Source organism: Poecilia latipinna, unplaced genomic scaffold, assembly GCF_001443285.1.
Source record: "Poecilia latipinna isolate Pla-1442-1.1 unplaced genomic scaffold, P_latipinna-1.0 Scaffold416, whole genome shotgun sequence".
NCBI lineage: Eukaryota > Metazoa > Chordata > Actinopteri > Cyprinodontiformes > Poeciliidae > Poecilia > Poecilia latipinna.
The window spans coordinates 333,567-347,454 of NW_015113032.1; the positions used below are offsets into that span (position 1 = coordinate 333,567).

Below are 13,888 nucleotides of genomic sequence, written 5' to 3' on the forward strand. Positions count from 1 at the left end.
ACAGCAAAATGCAATGCTTTTAGTTTGGGAAAATCCAGGGAGGCATCCTCTGTACAAGCAGGGTTGGGAGGGGGGGGCGGGGGGGGGGGTCAAATTTACATCAGCAACTCTGGGTGAATAATAAGAAAACAGAGTGAAAATAATGGGAAGCTAAGCTTTGTTTGTGACAGTAACTGCTGCAGCTGAACTGACAATAGGAAATAAAACTTCGTAGCTGTAAATCAGCATTATGTACTGCGGTTAAATTAAAGTCCTGTACATTGTTAAAGTGCAGTGCAAAAGTTATTTGTTAATTCAAACAGAGAGCGACACTTAAGATGTTTTACAAAATAAAAAAAATTAAAAAAGGAAAATGAAAGTAAAAGAATATTGTTTCTGCTTCCTGTGCTAATTGTATTTTATATGACTCTCCATAAATTTAAACTAAACAGTAGTTATGTTGGAAATAATCATGATATGACACCTTAAAGAACATTGTATTTAGAAAACTATAAATGATATATACTCTCTGAATATTGCATACTAAGATATTTGCCCACAACCACTTCTGGTGTTTACACAGAAGAGTCAGAAAAACAGAAAATATCTAGTGATCAGCTGCTGTGTGGATGAAAATGCATTGCTGATGTCCAAGGTCATAGCAAAATGGGCAGACAGCTGAAAGGCAACAGTAGCTAAAAAAAGTAAAAAATCCCTCATTACATCCAAGGTATGAATACCATTTCTGAACAACAATTTGAGCATTGGAGCAGACTGGTAATGGCAGCAAAAGACCAAACCACATGCAACTTTTATCAGCTAGGAATAGGAAACTGAAGCTACAATTTGCACATTCACCAAAGCACAAGACTGGAACAACATTGTTGCATGGGATGTGATAGTAAGTACAACATTCAGATAGTTAGGGTCAGTCTGATGCAAGCAACATGAGAGAATGGATCCATGCTGCCTTGCATCAGATGCTTAGATTATCTAATAGCGTGAGAAATACTTTCTAAGTACACTTTGGCAATCTTGGTACCTTTGGTATCTAATGAGTATTATTTAAACATCATAGCCTGACAGATAGACAGACGTCGTTTTTCGCATTACTTCTTGCACAATTTATGTTTTTATTTTGTATTTTTTTATTATTTATATATATATATATATATAGATATATAGATATGTAGATATATATATCTATATATATTACAAAGAGGTTTATTAGATGCCATTTATTTATTCTATACAGCTGTTGAGAAGAACATACTCTGCTGTCTCCATATTTTATGATTTATGTCCAAAACCTGTAGTTCCTATTCAGTAGTAACCTCAACTACTGGCATAAAAAGGGTAAATATATAAAAAAAGGAATATGCTGTAGTCAAAAGAAAAAAAATCATTAATCAATCATTAATCACAGTAGCTCATGATTTAGTTTTTATTTTCCTTGTGGCTCTAAATCTTAAGGAACATTGATCGGAAACAGCTCCTTTACCAGATAACGATGGTGTGTGATAGGACAATAGTGAACTCATAAATCGTGCTAATGATTTCTCAGAAAACTGAAATGGAAATCCAATAGATATCATTAAGCCTCTTTTAATTGTATACATCCCTCCGGGGCGAGTAGGCCCAATGTAATCTTAAATCATCTTACTCTTAAAATAGTTTTACCCTTTGACATGGTTTAGGGATGCACAACTGTCATTCTTGGACTTCCTACAGACTTAATGAAACAGGATTTATGGAAGATTTGCATTGTTTAATCAAACTCTCCACATACACTTGGAACAACATCCAGGATCAGTCTGACGTATAGCTGTTAAACTCACCATAGTTTTTGATTTATCATCTGGCTTTAACAGACAACACTTAAGAATTAGCTACAACATTTTGACATAAATTAGCTTGAAGTTTAATTTAAAAACAAGACAAATAACCAAAGTTAACATTTAATCTCGGAAAATTTTATTGCAAAATAAGAATCTGTGGTAATTTAACACATCTTAATTTTGCATATTTGTGCTGTTGTCATGGGTGGGTTTGGTTTCTGAATTTGTTTTACAAAGGCTCTTTCCATGTAAAGCTATCCAACAAAATGTTAATCATAACGTGAAAACTGTGTCCTGCCATGGAGACAGCTGAAAAACGGCTTTGAAAGGCAGTTATCTATAATTTTTCATCTATGAGATTTCTCTCAAGAGACTCGTGGAAATGATCAAAAATTAATTTCAAAAACGCAATCCTATATTCCACATCTCGGATGATCTATTTTTGCACAGCCAGTTATTACGGGAATATGTGGCAGCAGATAGAAAGACGACGCAAGTGTTAGGTGCTGTCAGAAAACAGATCTATAATGTCATCTCTCCTTTTCACATTTCCATCACAACTATGTAATTATGATTGGATTCCTCCCTAGTTTCTCGGCAGAGGTGGTAATATGAAGCGCATTGTGATGGCTTTTCTGGAGGTTAGAGGAAAGACAGTCTGCAAGCCTGACACTGGCATGAGAGATGCTGTCAAATACACTCGTTTTGTATTCTCCTACGCCCATAGCTGCATTATGGCATAGATTCTGCATGTTTGTTTCTCACACCTAGTTAATTAGATAATGCATATCATGTCTAGTCTATTTGCTTCCACCGTAAATAGATTTAAACAATAAAAAAGTAAACACCAAGAGCGCTCAAACATGCAGTTCGTGTTTGCTTCTCCGCAGAAGTAATATCCCACACACCTCTTAGGCCAAATGCACGAGAACTCCTAGGATAGTGGTACATTTTTAATGAAAGCAGAGTGTTTGATCTGCCAATGTTTGTCTTCTTTGATGTGAACTGACACAGCAGTGAGCGGCCAGATCTCAGTGTAGTCCAACATGAGGACAGATTAATTCATTATCCTTTAACAGGGGAGGCTTGTGGTTAAGGAGTTCATCCTGAAGGCAGAATCTAAAATCGGTAATACCTTCCAATGCATTCAGTCATGGTTTCTCTCCCCTGTAGCTTCTCTGTGAAAATACAGACCTTGAGCTCACGATTCACATTTCGATACAAGTGCACAAATGTTTTACTCAGATTTGCTCCGTCAGACCAACAAAAAGGGACACACTATTGTAAGTTTAGTAAATGTTGCATGATGCATTTATTTTTACAAATTAATGTCTGAAAATTTGGTATTCATTCAATCTCAGACTTGAGTACAGCCTGGTGCACTAATGTCAGTCTAAATTCACAGAATTAGTCAGAAGAAAGGTCAATATGTTTATTCCTTAATGAATGTCAGTATAAATACCAGCTACATGTATATATTCTGAAGGTATCAGAGGACATTAGTGAATAAAAACCGCATAACAAGGCTCAAGAAAACCCACCTGACAGAGATCAGACAAGATTGTGGAGAAGTAAAGCAATATTAGGTAATAAAACAATACTGTGACATCTGAACTTTTGACAAAGCACAGGTCAAACTGTCTTATAAAAACGGAAATACTACACCACAAGTGCAAACCTACCAAGACGTAAGAGTCCACTTAAATTGACAGGCGAGAAAAGGCGAGCATTATTCACACCAGCAGCCCTCATGAGGCCCATGTAGCTCTGGAGCAGCTGCAGAGATCCACAAAGGGACAAGGCACAGGGAAAAATTGAAAACTATGCATCAATACCGTTTCACTTTAAAATCGTGCATTACTTGTTTAAAACAATCAAATAAATTTATTTAATAAAGACGTTAAATACAACGCATTAGCAATTTTGCAAGGCATTTTTATGAATGTAAAATATTTCAGAAAATTTTAAAAAATTCAATTTCATAGATCATGCATTGTGGAGATAGTTTTGTCAAATTACACTATTTTATATTATTTACTGTTGTCTGTAGCTTTTTGTTTTGCTAATTATTATTTACCTGTCTAATTTTTCATAATTAGACAGGTGGCGAATAGGGAATAAACTGAAACTCCCTTTAAATCATAGTGGAAAATAAACAGGCAAGAATTTCCAGGATGCTTCTGTATCTAATGACTACAACAGATCCATATCAGGCCAAGCGTCCCAGGAGACGATGCAAATAACAAAAATGCAGCCAGAGTGTAATTACTCTGCAGCGGTGGAGTCACAGGAGAATGCGGTGATTTCATGCCACTGCACGTATGTGTAGGTGTGCATTAGCGATGTTTCTCCATGTAGCTTAATCCCCACCACTCTCTATTAGTCTTAGGCTTTCCTGGATTTTGTGCAGTTTTACCACATATTGGCAGCCCTATTATTTGCACTCAGTGAACCAGTTTTGGAAACGTTTAGTAGTTAGCTTCAGTCCTGTTGACCTGCTGGGCCTTGACATGAGCATCTTGCAATTAACCCATTTACCATAATGATCTCTACTAAGGTCCATTGAAAGGGGTAATCACTACTTTACAGTGTCTACTAACAGTAAATAGGATGTCAGTAGGATAAAGTGGGTGTCAAAGCTTATGAATAGACTGAGCAGGAAATAGACGCTTAAGGGTGCAGTGATTTCCAACGCTGACATAGTCCAAAAGCACTTAATTATAATGAGCTGGAGCACGGAGCAAGTGTTAGACGGCTTGGGGGAAATTTAAGAGATAGTGACAACAGTCCAGCGCTGGCTGGATGAATTGGAGATCGCTCTGGGATGGGTCCAACATCAGATCTGCATTAGTGAAACAAGAAGAGTTTTCTGCTGTAGCCGCCAGACTTCATGAAAAAGAAATGATGCCTGTCTTGCAAATATATCAAGCATAATGTCTTTTTCCTCTGTTGATGTCATCAAGCTCCTCAGAGCCATAGCCATTAGGAGAACAAAAGTGCTTACAGTATTATCATCATTAGGGTTTTAGAAATTTGAGTTATGCTTTATGAAAAACACAAAATCCTGTCATAGATCTGAACGTCTCAACTTCATTTCATGATCACATTAATGCTATTCGATGATGCCGTTCTTTGTATCTTATGGGCAAGAGTGTCTGTTTAATCAAATAAGAGAAATAATGGAGTGGAAATGAAAAGAAGCTCCAAAGCAGAGTGGTGCACTGTGGAAACTCTTAGAAAAAGATGCAGAAGCAAATAAATAAATTGTATTGATAATTTTATATCCTTGTGAATCAGTTTACAATATTGAAATTACAGTCAAGATGATTTATAATCTATTGTTCCAGCAAAGGCTGTTTAACTCCTTGCCTCTGTGAATATTAACACAGTTTTACTCTCACAGTTTTTCTCTCCGTCTCTGGCTCTAACGCACATGTAGACATACAGCACACCAGCACAACTCCTTGTCTAATTTTTCATGAAGATAGCTGTTTTTATGCTAATCTGACAGCTGGGTTCATTTCCAGCCTTTCTCACAGGCGTTCATTTCCCAATCTCACATCCCTTCGTTCGCAGTTGTGCACACACAGACACAGCCACGAAGCAAAAATGGAGTAAAACACAGTCATGATCCTTAAACATGAAACATGACACCGCTGTAAAAGACGAATTTGGCTGGGTGTTTTTTGGCATCGTCTTGACTGGGGTCACTGTCTCACTCTGAAGAAGTGCTTTCTCACTTAATAGCTGGGTTATTAGAACCACTCTCCCTTCTACCAGGTCATGCTTTAACCTTTCATAGAGGAGCTTAGGACATTGACATGATTCAGCGAGACAGGAAATAGCTGGTGTGGAGGATACAAGCAGGGCATAATTGGCCCTCTCAGTCAATAACGCCGCTGTGTTCTTTGAGATCGCTAATGAAGCACAAGAGATGAGGAGGTGCCCATTTGGTATGCTGGTCTCCCAGACACCTGGGACACAACTAAAAATTTGCAAGTGCTTGCTCGTGTCTCATCAGTGCAGAGGTGAAACAGGCAGCGGCTGTAAAGCTGAGTAATTGCCTGGCATTATGAGGTAAGCGGCACCTCTACCTGCGTTTCACACATTTTTAGCTGGATTTTCTTCTACTCATGAATTGACATGAGTGTACTTAAACTCTCAGATGGAGCTGAGTGCGGTTCAAGAGTGATATGTTGCTCGGTGCTCTGCAAAGTCATTACTCAGCACAATAAAACGCTCAGACTGACGGTTCTCCGTGCACACGGAGCTGAGGCCGGCTTTGCTGTGTTAATAATGGTTCCGTGTTGACAGCCGGCGGAGCCCGCTGGGTGTGCAGTCGTTGTTTCAGTTATTAAAATGTTTGCTTCTTTTTCCCCCTCCGTCTTTTATCTCGCAGCGGGAACAACGTACATATTTGGCCGAGACGGTGGACTGATCACCTACACATGGCCGCCAAACGACCGACCCAGCACAAGGGCGGACCGACTCGCCATTGGGTTCAGCACACACCTGAAGGATGCTGTCCTGGTGAGGGTGGATAGCTCCTCTGGACTCGGAGACTTCTTGAAGCTCCACATTGTAAGTCAGAGTATTATTCATTCAGATGCTTCAAGATGCAACATGACTTTTTCTTTTTCTGCTGGAAGTAAATGTTGCTACATATATCCGTGGTCTGGTCAGGATCCAAAATCAAGGCTCACTATTTAGTTGTGGTCAATCACATCAGATTAAACCACATCTGATTATGACAGTGTTTACATGTGGATTCTGTTAATTTTTTTTTTTTTTTGATTGACCTGGAAATTAAGCTTGTCACAATGTTCTTAACAATGTGTCACTGGCATGCAAATAATAAAATATACATTATGTTGCTGATAATATTTATACACTTGCCTTGCCACACATAAGAACTTTACAGGCATCCTATAACTTCATTGCATACACTGAGGGGCTCAGACTTTGCAACTTAAGCTGCTTCAGCTCTCCTGGCAAGACAGGCCATCACACTTAGGTCTTTCTTTTTAAAGAATATTTGTGATTTGAATTTTTGGTTTTGGACAAAAAGCCCTGGGTTGCAGTCACCTTGTACTTCACCTTAATGGTGCGCCCTCAGATTGAGGTCAGGGCTTTGTTTTGGCCAGTCAAGTTCCTCCAAACCAAATTCGCTCACACATGTTCGTATCAACCTTGGTTTGTGCATTGGAGTGCAATCATGATGGAACTAAAATTCACAAACTGTTCCTATGCAGTTGGAATGACATTTTTTTTAAATGGCTCTGCATGCTACACATACAGCAGTTTTCATTCTCTGGATTTTATTGCACCAGTTTATGTAAGGTTAGGATGCAGCTGCTTAGCCATTCGTGAGCAAATGTCATGCCCACACTAGAACTATTGCTATTAACTATTCGAATAGTTGGTGATTTTTCCACACCATGTGTCTCTACATGTGCTGTCTGCGATTTTAGTTGGGTTACCACTCTGAGGTTAAAATGTTATTGTTCCCTGTTGCTTTTACTTTGTTGCTAAGTCGATGTGTATCAGTTATTGTATGCAGAGAGCATTTTACGATTAGACTTAATGCACAGTGGGCTCCCGATTGTCGTGCTTGTATTCAGCGAACTGCTGACAGTGACCCAATATTTAATTGTTTGCAGAAGCAGTCTGCATGCCTAGCTGTTTAATATTATATTAAGTGACTGAAACATCTGAATTAGCTTATTTGGAAGTTGCTTCTCAATGTTTTTTTCTTGCTTATCTGTAATGGCTTTTGCCTTTGTGCATCAGGAACTAGGAGAAATTGTGCTGTCATAAGGGACAGGTTTCATGAATTGCTTCTGTGACCAGGACATAATTCTGCAAGCTGCCCCATGACCTCCCTCTGTCTGCAACACCTAATAACTGACAGTAAAATGTGATAGCCTGGAGAATACAAGAACACTCAAACACACAGTGAACACAGGCTTCAAGCCAGAACACGTACAAACACCAAACGCGTCTTGAAGTTTTGTAGCATAATTCAGCTGCCCACACCTTGAGATGTAGCGATATAAGCAGACCTTTCCTGAGGAAAAAGACCAGCTGTGATGCGTGTCTTCTTCAAACACTTCTCTGCCCCCGTCATGGCTTAATGGCCAAGCAATTTTTAAACCTACTGTGTATGAAACCTATTTGATGCATATGATTTATGACTTAACTAAAACGGGAGCGCACGAGATCTTCAAAACAACAAAAATCGCAATCTGGTCGTAAAAGGACAGATGTGTTTATACAGATGTGCAAATGCTCATTTACCAACCTTATGCATGCTGCTGCTTTCTGGGCTTCATTCCACCTGCTTAGAAAATACCCGAAACAAAGATGGAACATAAGAGATTTCCCTTGTGGACTGCTTTAATGTGCTGAATGAGAAATGTTTTCTTGAAAGATTTGCAGGTTTTCTTTTTCTTTTTTTTTTTTTTAAATTACTGAACAGGGTTTTATTTTTCATTGGTCAGTGCATTGCATAGTTGTTAAATGTGTAGACAAATAGATTGTTTTGTAAGGTTTTGCAAAATGATTTTTATAGCATCTTATGTTGTATCAGATTCACTATTTCCTCACAACAAATGCTATAGGTCAGGCACAAGAACTGCAAAGAAAGGAGAAGCTGGAGAGCTTTTCTACATATTTATAACAAGGCAGAAAGATCATGCAACTTAAAGCAAATGCACACATAGCCTTGTTGATAAAATAATTAGCACGACGTTGACATTTTACACGGAAAAAATGTTGATAAGGCATGTTCTTATAGCAGGGGCAGTGGGTTGTGAGAATCCTCTTTCCTCTCGCATCAGCAGTCACTCTGAATGCATCTTTTTATTCATTTATTTTTGCACATTAATCCAAGGGCTTTGTGCAATGTTGAATTTTATTAGAAAATAAGAAAACAATGAGAGGAAAAAAATTAAAAACAAGAGTGTGAGAGAGGGTAGGTGCATTTAAAGGTCTACTGATTGATTTAGTTGTCTGTGAGAGGTTATTAGAAGAATAAACAGCATTAATTATTCGGAGTTGTGAGGTAGCTTAGGAATACATTTTTAAAATGCAAGTTTAGCCTAAAAATCTGAAATGACATTACATCAAATTAATAACGATAATGTTACAATTAACTTCTTACTTGGGGTTTTCTAACGTTTGTGCTACTAATGTTTGAAAAAATTGCAGAGAATTGAATCTCAACATTTTACAAAACTGCAACACGTATGATACATACCCTCCAGAAATATTTTATTTTTTGCTTCTGTAATCTCCTCATTAATTACACAAGAAAGGACATTTTTTATTGCACTCTATTAAATGCAATGAGCTGTGCAAAATTGCCACTTTGATGTGTTTCTTATGGAAGAAAAGCAGCACTTCACATCAGTAGTCACCTAAAAAAATCATTTCCAGCAAAACGTACCATTAGTGGTATAAACTAATAACAATACATTGACTGTGTGGCCTAATTTGCCATAAAACTGTTCTGGGATCCCAGTAATTTAAATGTATTAACAATATGGCAGACTTGATTTCCATTAATGGACCTGTATAAAATAATTTCTGAAGTAGCGCACTCTACAGCTAATACATGTTTAAAGCTGATTCTCATTCATTTTCATCTCATTCCTTTCAGTCACCTCAGCTCTGGATAGAAAAATCTTACAAGGAGTATATCTAGCTGCTTGAGATGGGATTAAACAAGAATTTAGTATTTACCCCCCTTCTCTTGCTCAATCTTCTACATTTCCCTCCCCCTACACCCTGCCTAATCTCCCACTCCCATTTCCAATGACAAGAAAGCCAGCGGGGCTTGAAGGACGCCATCTCGGCTCACATGTTTAGGTGGAAATCTTCTGTGCAATAGGAGGAGACTATGATTTAAACATACCACAAAGATGTGGTGATTCTTCCCCTACACCTTCCTTTTCCAACAGCAGATAAAGACAATAGCTGCGAAGTCAGCCAAGCATCAAATGTGTAACAATTCTCAGGCTTATTACTGTGGCACACATGCCAAGAAAAGAACTGGCTTCACAGTAATCTTTCTGTGGTTTTTCCAATTACGGTTGATTTTCTACATTACTATACAGGTTTATCTAAGGTGAAGCATATTCACGAGGTTTCTAGTATGTATGCCCCACTTCATTATAATCCTGCTCTGTACTTGATAGTATGCCCCAGTGAAGTATATATATACATAATTAATTGCACTAGACCTGAACATCAAGCCCGGGAAAATATTCCCAGTGACAGTATTGCAAAATATGAAATTATGGATGTAATGATCCTTGGTGTGTCAGCACAGAGAAATCCATGAGATAAAGTAGAGGACTTTTTTACGATGTCTGGCGTATCCTACTTCATGAAGCATGCTAAAATTGTGAAATTACACTAAATACAAGAGCATCTCAATAAATTGCAATATCATTGAAAGGTTAATTCATTAAAGTAAATTAAAAAAAGTGAAACTCATGCATTATCTAGATTTATTACGCTTAGAGTGTGCATTTATTTGTCTTAGATCTAATGAATATGTCTTAGAGCTAATGAAAAAAAGATTTTTTTGTAGTAGAGTATTACATAAGGCTAATTAAAAAATATAGAAAGTTTGTACTATGGCCATGCTAAAGCTGACACAGTCGTGAGGAAAACAGTGGACTTGACGGTAGATTGTTAGAAGGCACTTCAACTACAACCAGTTTGGAGCATTTTATGATTCCCTTTGCTGACGGAGATCTACGCAGATTATAATTTAGTTTTCCATCCACACTGCTTAAAGCATCAATATGTGCTTGATTGGCCTCCAAACTGGCCTGACCTGAACCCCATTGAAAAACTTTGGTTAATTGTTAATAGAAAGATGAAAAACACAAAACCCAACAGTGCAGATGAACTGAGGGCTGTTATTATAGTGGCTTCCTTAACACCTCAGCAGAGCCACAGACTGATTGCCTCCCTGCCATGTTGGACTGATGCAGTAATTCATGCAAAAGGAGTCCCGAATAAATAATGACTACATTTACAACACAGCACTTAGACATACTTCTAAGTAGGCTGACATTTTTGTATTAAAAATATATTTTTGAATTGGGCTTATGTAACATACTTTTCTGAGATATTAAATTTGGGGTTACTACCTATAATAAAATAATCTCTTCAGAAGATAATTTATGAATATGTAAGTTTCACCTTTTGAAGACGCATGGATTTTTTATTTTTATTTTTTGGCTTGCTAACTTTTTGAGGTGTGCTTTCATGCTGCTCGAGTATATCATATCAACATTCACTGTACAACAATGCAACCTTAGTCCTTGGAAACATATGCCTACATTTTTAAAGGTTCATTCTTTATTACAGTTGTTTTCATAATTTCTTGTTGTCAATGAGCATCAGTGATTCTGACTATGTGAGGCACTGCTTAGTCTCAAGCAGGGCCCCCAGGGGCCTACTGAGCTTGTTTTGTGCTGGCACTCAAACTTTGTATGGGGAGAAGGAGACAATCCTGAGCCTTTTCTTCCTTCCTTGCTCCTAATTGTGTGCATCCCTTTAAAAAAAACAAGCAATGAAGGGACACTAGCTAAGACAGCAGCGCTGTGAAGTTAATTTATTCCATACAGTAGAAAGGATAGTGGAGAAAATAATGACTTGGTGCTGCATTGCTCCCTTTGGTCTCCCTTTAGCTGACTACCAGAAAGGAGCGTCTTCCTCAGATGGAAGACACCTTTAATTGCAGTTTCAACTCTCACTCTCTACCCTATTAATCATGTAAAATGGCTCGAGAAAAGAGAAGACCACAGTCATACTTTGAACATCTCCGCTGTCAAGTAAGAAATGTCATACTTTTACCGTTCACCTACTGTACAGACACCTATTCTCAACCGTGTGCTTCGTTGAGTAAATACAGCACGGTCTACGTTGTGCTAGGTTGTTACCTAGGAGAGGTACTGCAGGTCTCAAAAGACAACCAGTGTCACGCTATCCCCAATACTCTTATTAAAGCACATGCTCAGGGAGGATATTTCATTCTAATCCTCTACCCCGTTAAGGTCACTAATTACCTATCTTGTTCGCACTGCGCACAGACATGGAACAGACTTGCACGCAATGCCCAAAGGATCAACTCTAGTGAGGATCACTACGTAGTTAAGTCACAGTGATGAATGTTAATAAAAACTTAGTCTGAAACCTAATTCTGTTTAGAATTAGTGACTTCCAACAGGATTTGTGATTTTTCTGTTGTTTGTTGGGGTATTTTTGCTGTATGTGAACAATTGTCACCTACTGGTTTTAATCTGTATCTTTTCCTCACATCACTTTTACTGCTGTTGCCATAGTAACTATCCCATTACAGGACTGGACTCGGTATCATGGAGATGATATGCATTTTAAGCAGATTTGAAAGTTGCGAGAGCCAATTGCCAATTGGAAAATGTAAAATCACATCTGCATTCAAGTTGTTCAGAACTCAACACAAAGTGGAAAAAGTAGCAGAAAATGAAGAGAAATTGGTTTCCACTCCTTCACAATGCCGCTAAGATTAAGAAATGTAAAATGTTATGCTAAAAATTTAAACACTTTGATTTGTCTGTTGTTTTCTGAACCGCATTCAGAAAGTAGATTGCAATAAAAACAACCATATGGAAACACAACCATCAAATGCAGCAGATGGGAACAATTTGAAGCTGTATTTATGGTATTGTCATTTCTTTAGCCAAAACCTCAGCAGATGCAAACCAATGAAATAGTGAAAATTATCATTCTGTTTAAGAGAAAGTTTCTGATCCAGAGCTACGGAGGCATTCCTCAAACTATGAGCACAATTGTAACAGAGGGGAAATATTGTTTCTAAATCAATGCGTTGTTGCAGATTCAAAACAAGTTCTGTCATCTTGCTGCAACAAAGTAGGAAATTTTGTGCAAACCAGTCATTCCAGAAACCAAAAAAGTGATCTAACATTGAAAGTCTTCCTATTCTTCAACATCATACTGGTGCACAGGCCCATGCATGCGTTTGCAGATTGTCAAAGTGTGTGTAAATAAACCAATCATAAACACCAACTCCATCCCCTTTTTGACACACTTTGAACTGAAACATTGAAAGCACGACGTAGTAATAAAACACATTACATGCCACGGTAAATATGATGCCCAGATGTCCCCTCTCCCCCTCCTGCCTTTCAGAAGCAGGCAGCAAGAAAACAAATCATCAGACAGGGAAGGAAAAGTTAGTGCAGGATGCAACCAAACGTGCCGAATTAAGAGAGATTTTATGTTGCAGAGGAGCCAAGGTCAGAGACGATATGGAACCAAACAGCAGGACTACAGCAAGTTAGTGAACACTGCCTACCTGGATGTAATATATTACACTTGGTATATAGTGTGTTTGTGTTTTTTTTTTTTTTTTGTTATTTTTTGTATATTCTTAAGGTGCACAGAACATTAAGGGTAGCCTATCAGCAGCATACCTACATAAACTGCTAATCTGTTGATAAATTAAAATCAATCAATACTGACTGACCCAGAAAAAGGAAGACAGTGCAAAAATAAAACTTTAGGAAAAATGTTTTAAAATGTCTTTAAAGTGACAAGATATCTTAATATACAGACTGTCTTGTCCTGTTCTTGTATAAATATAGCTTTTTTTACCTGCTCAAGAAAAATAAAAATAGTCACTAATTCTCTTCCAGTGTTAAGGTCCTTTGATAAGTAGACTTTTATATCATAGCTATTACACTATGTATTCTCTGCAGAAGTGCTATAAAGTTTATCATTGTTGCTGTAAAGTAGCAGACAAGGACAGTGTCACTTGCAGTTGTGGAGTTGTAAAAGAGAGACAGCATGATGCTAGTCAGAGTAGGAGTGAAGAGGATGATGAAGAGATGGATGAAGAGATGGAAGAAGAGATGAATGAAGAGATGGATGCAGAGGGACAGGAAAAGCAGAGAGAACAAGTGGAGAAACAGCAGACTGGAGCAGCAGAACCCTCAAGCTCCCAGGCCTCTGGTAGAGGACCCGAGCTCAGAGGATGAAAGAGACCACCCGCG

The 13,888-nt window shown here is 38.1% G+C and overlaps 1 protein-coding gene across 1 annotated transcript in view; it reads left to right on the forward strand.

Annotated features, from left to right (window-relative positions):
* LOC106950676 (neurexin-1a-like) overlaps window positions 1-13,888 on the forward strand; it is a gene marked incomplete at its 3' end in the record, with an annotated part of 241,940 nt that overhangs the window by 222,698 nt on the left and 5,354 nt on the right. Inside the window, exon 20 of the mRNA XM_015037686.1 lies at window positions 6,217-6,402. Coding sequence (XP_014893172.1) covers window positions 6,217-6,402 — 186 coding nt within the window. The remainder of the gene's footprint in view (window positions 1-6,216; window positions 6,403-13,888) is intronic.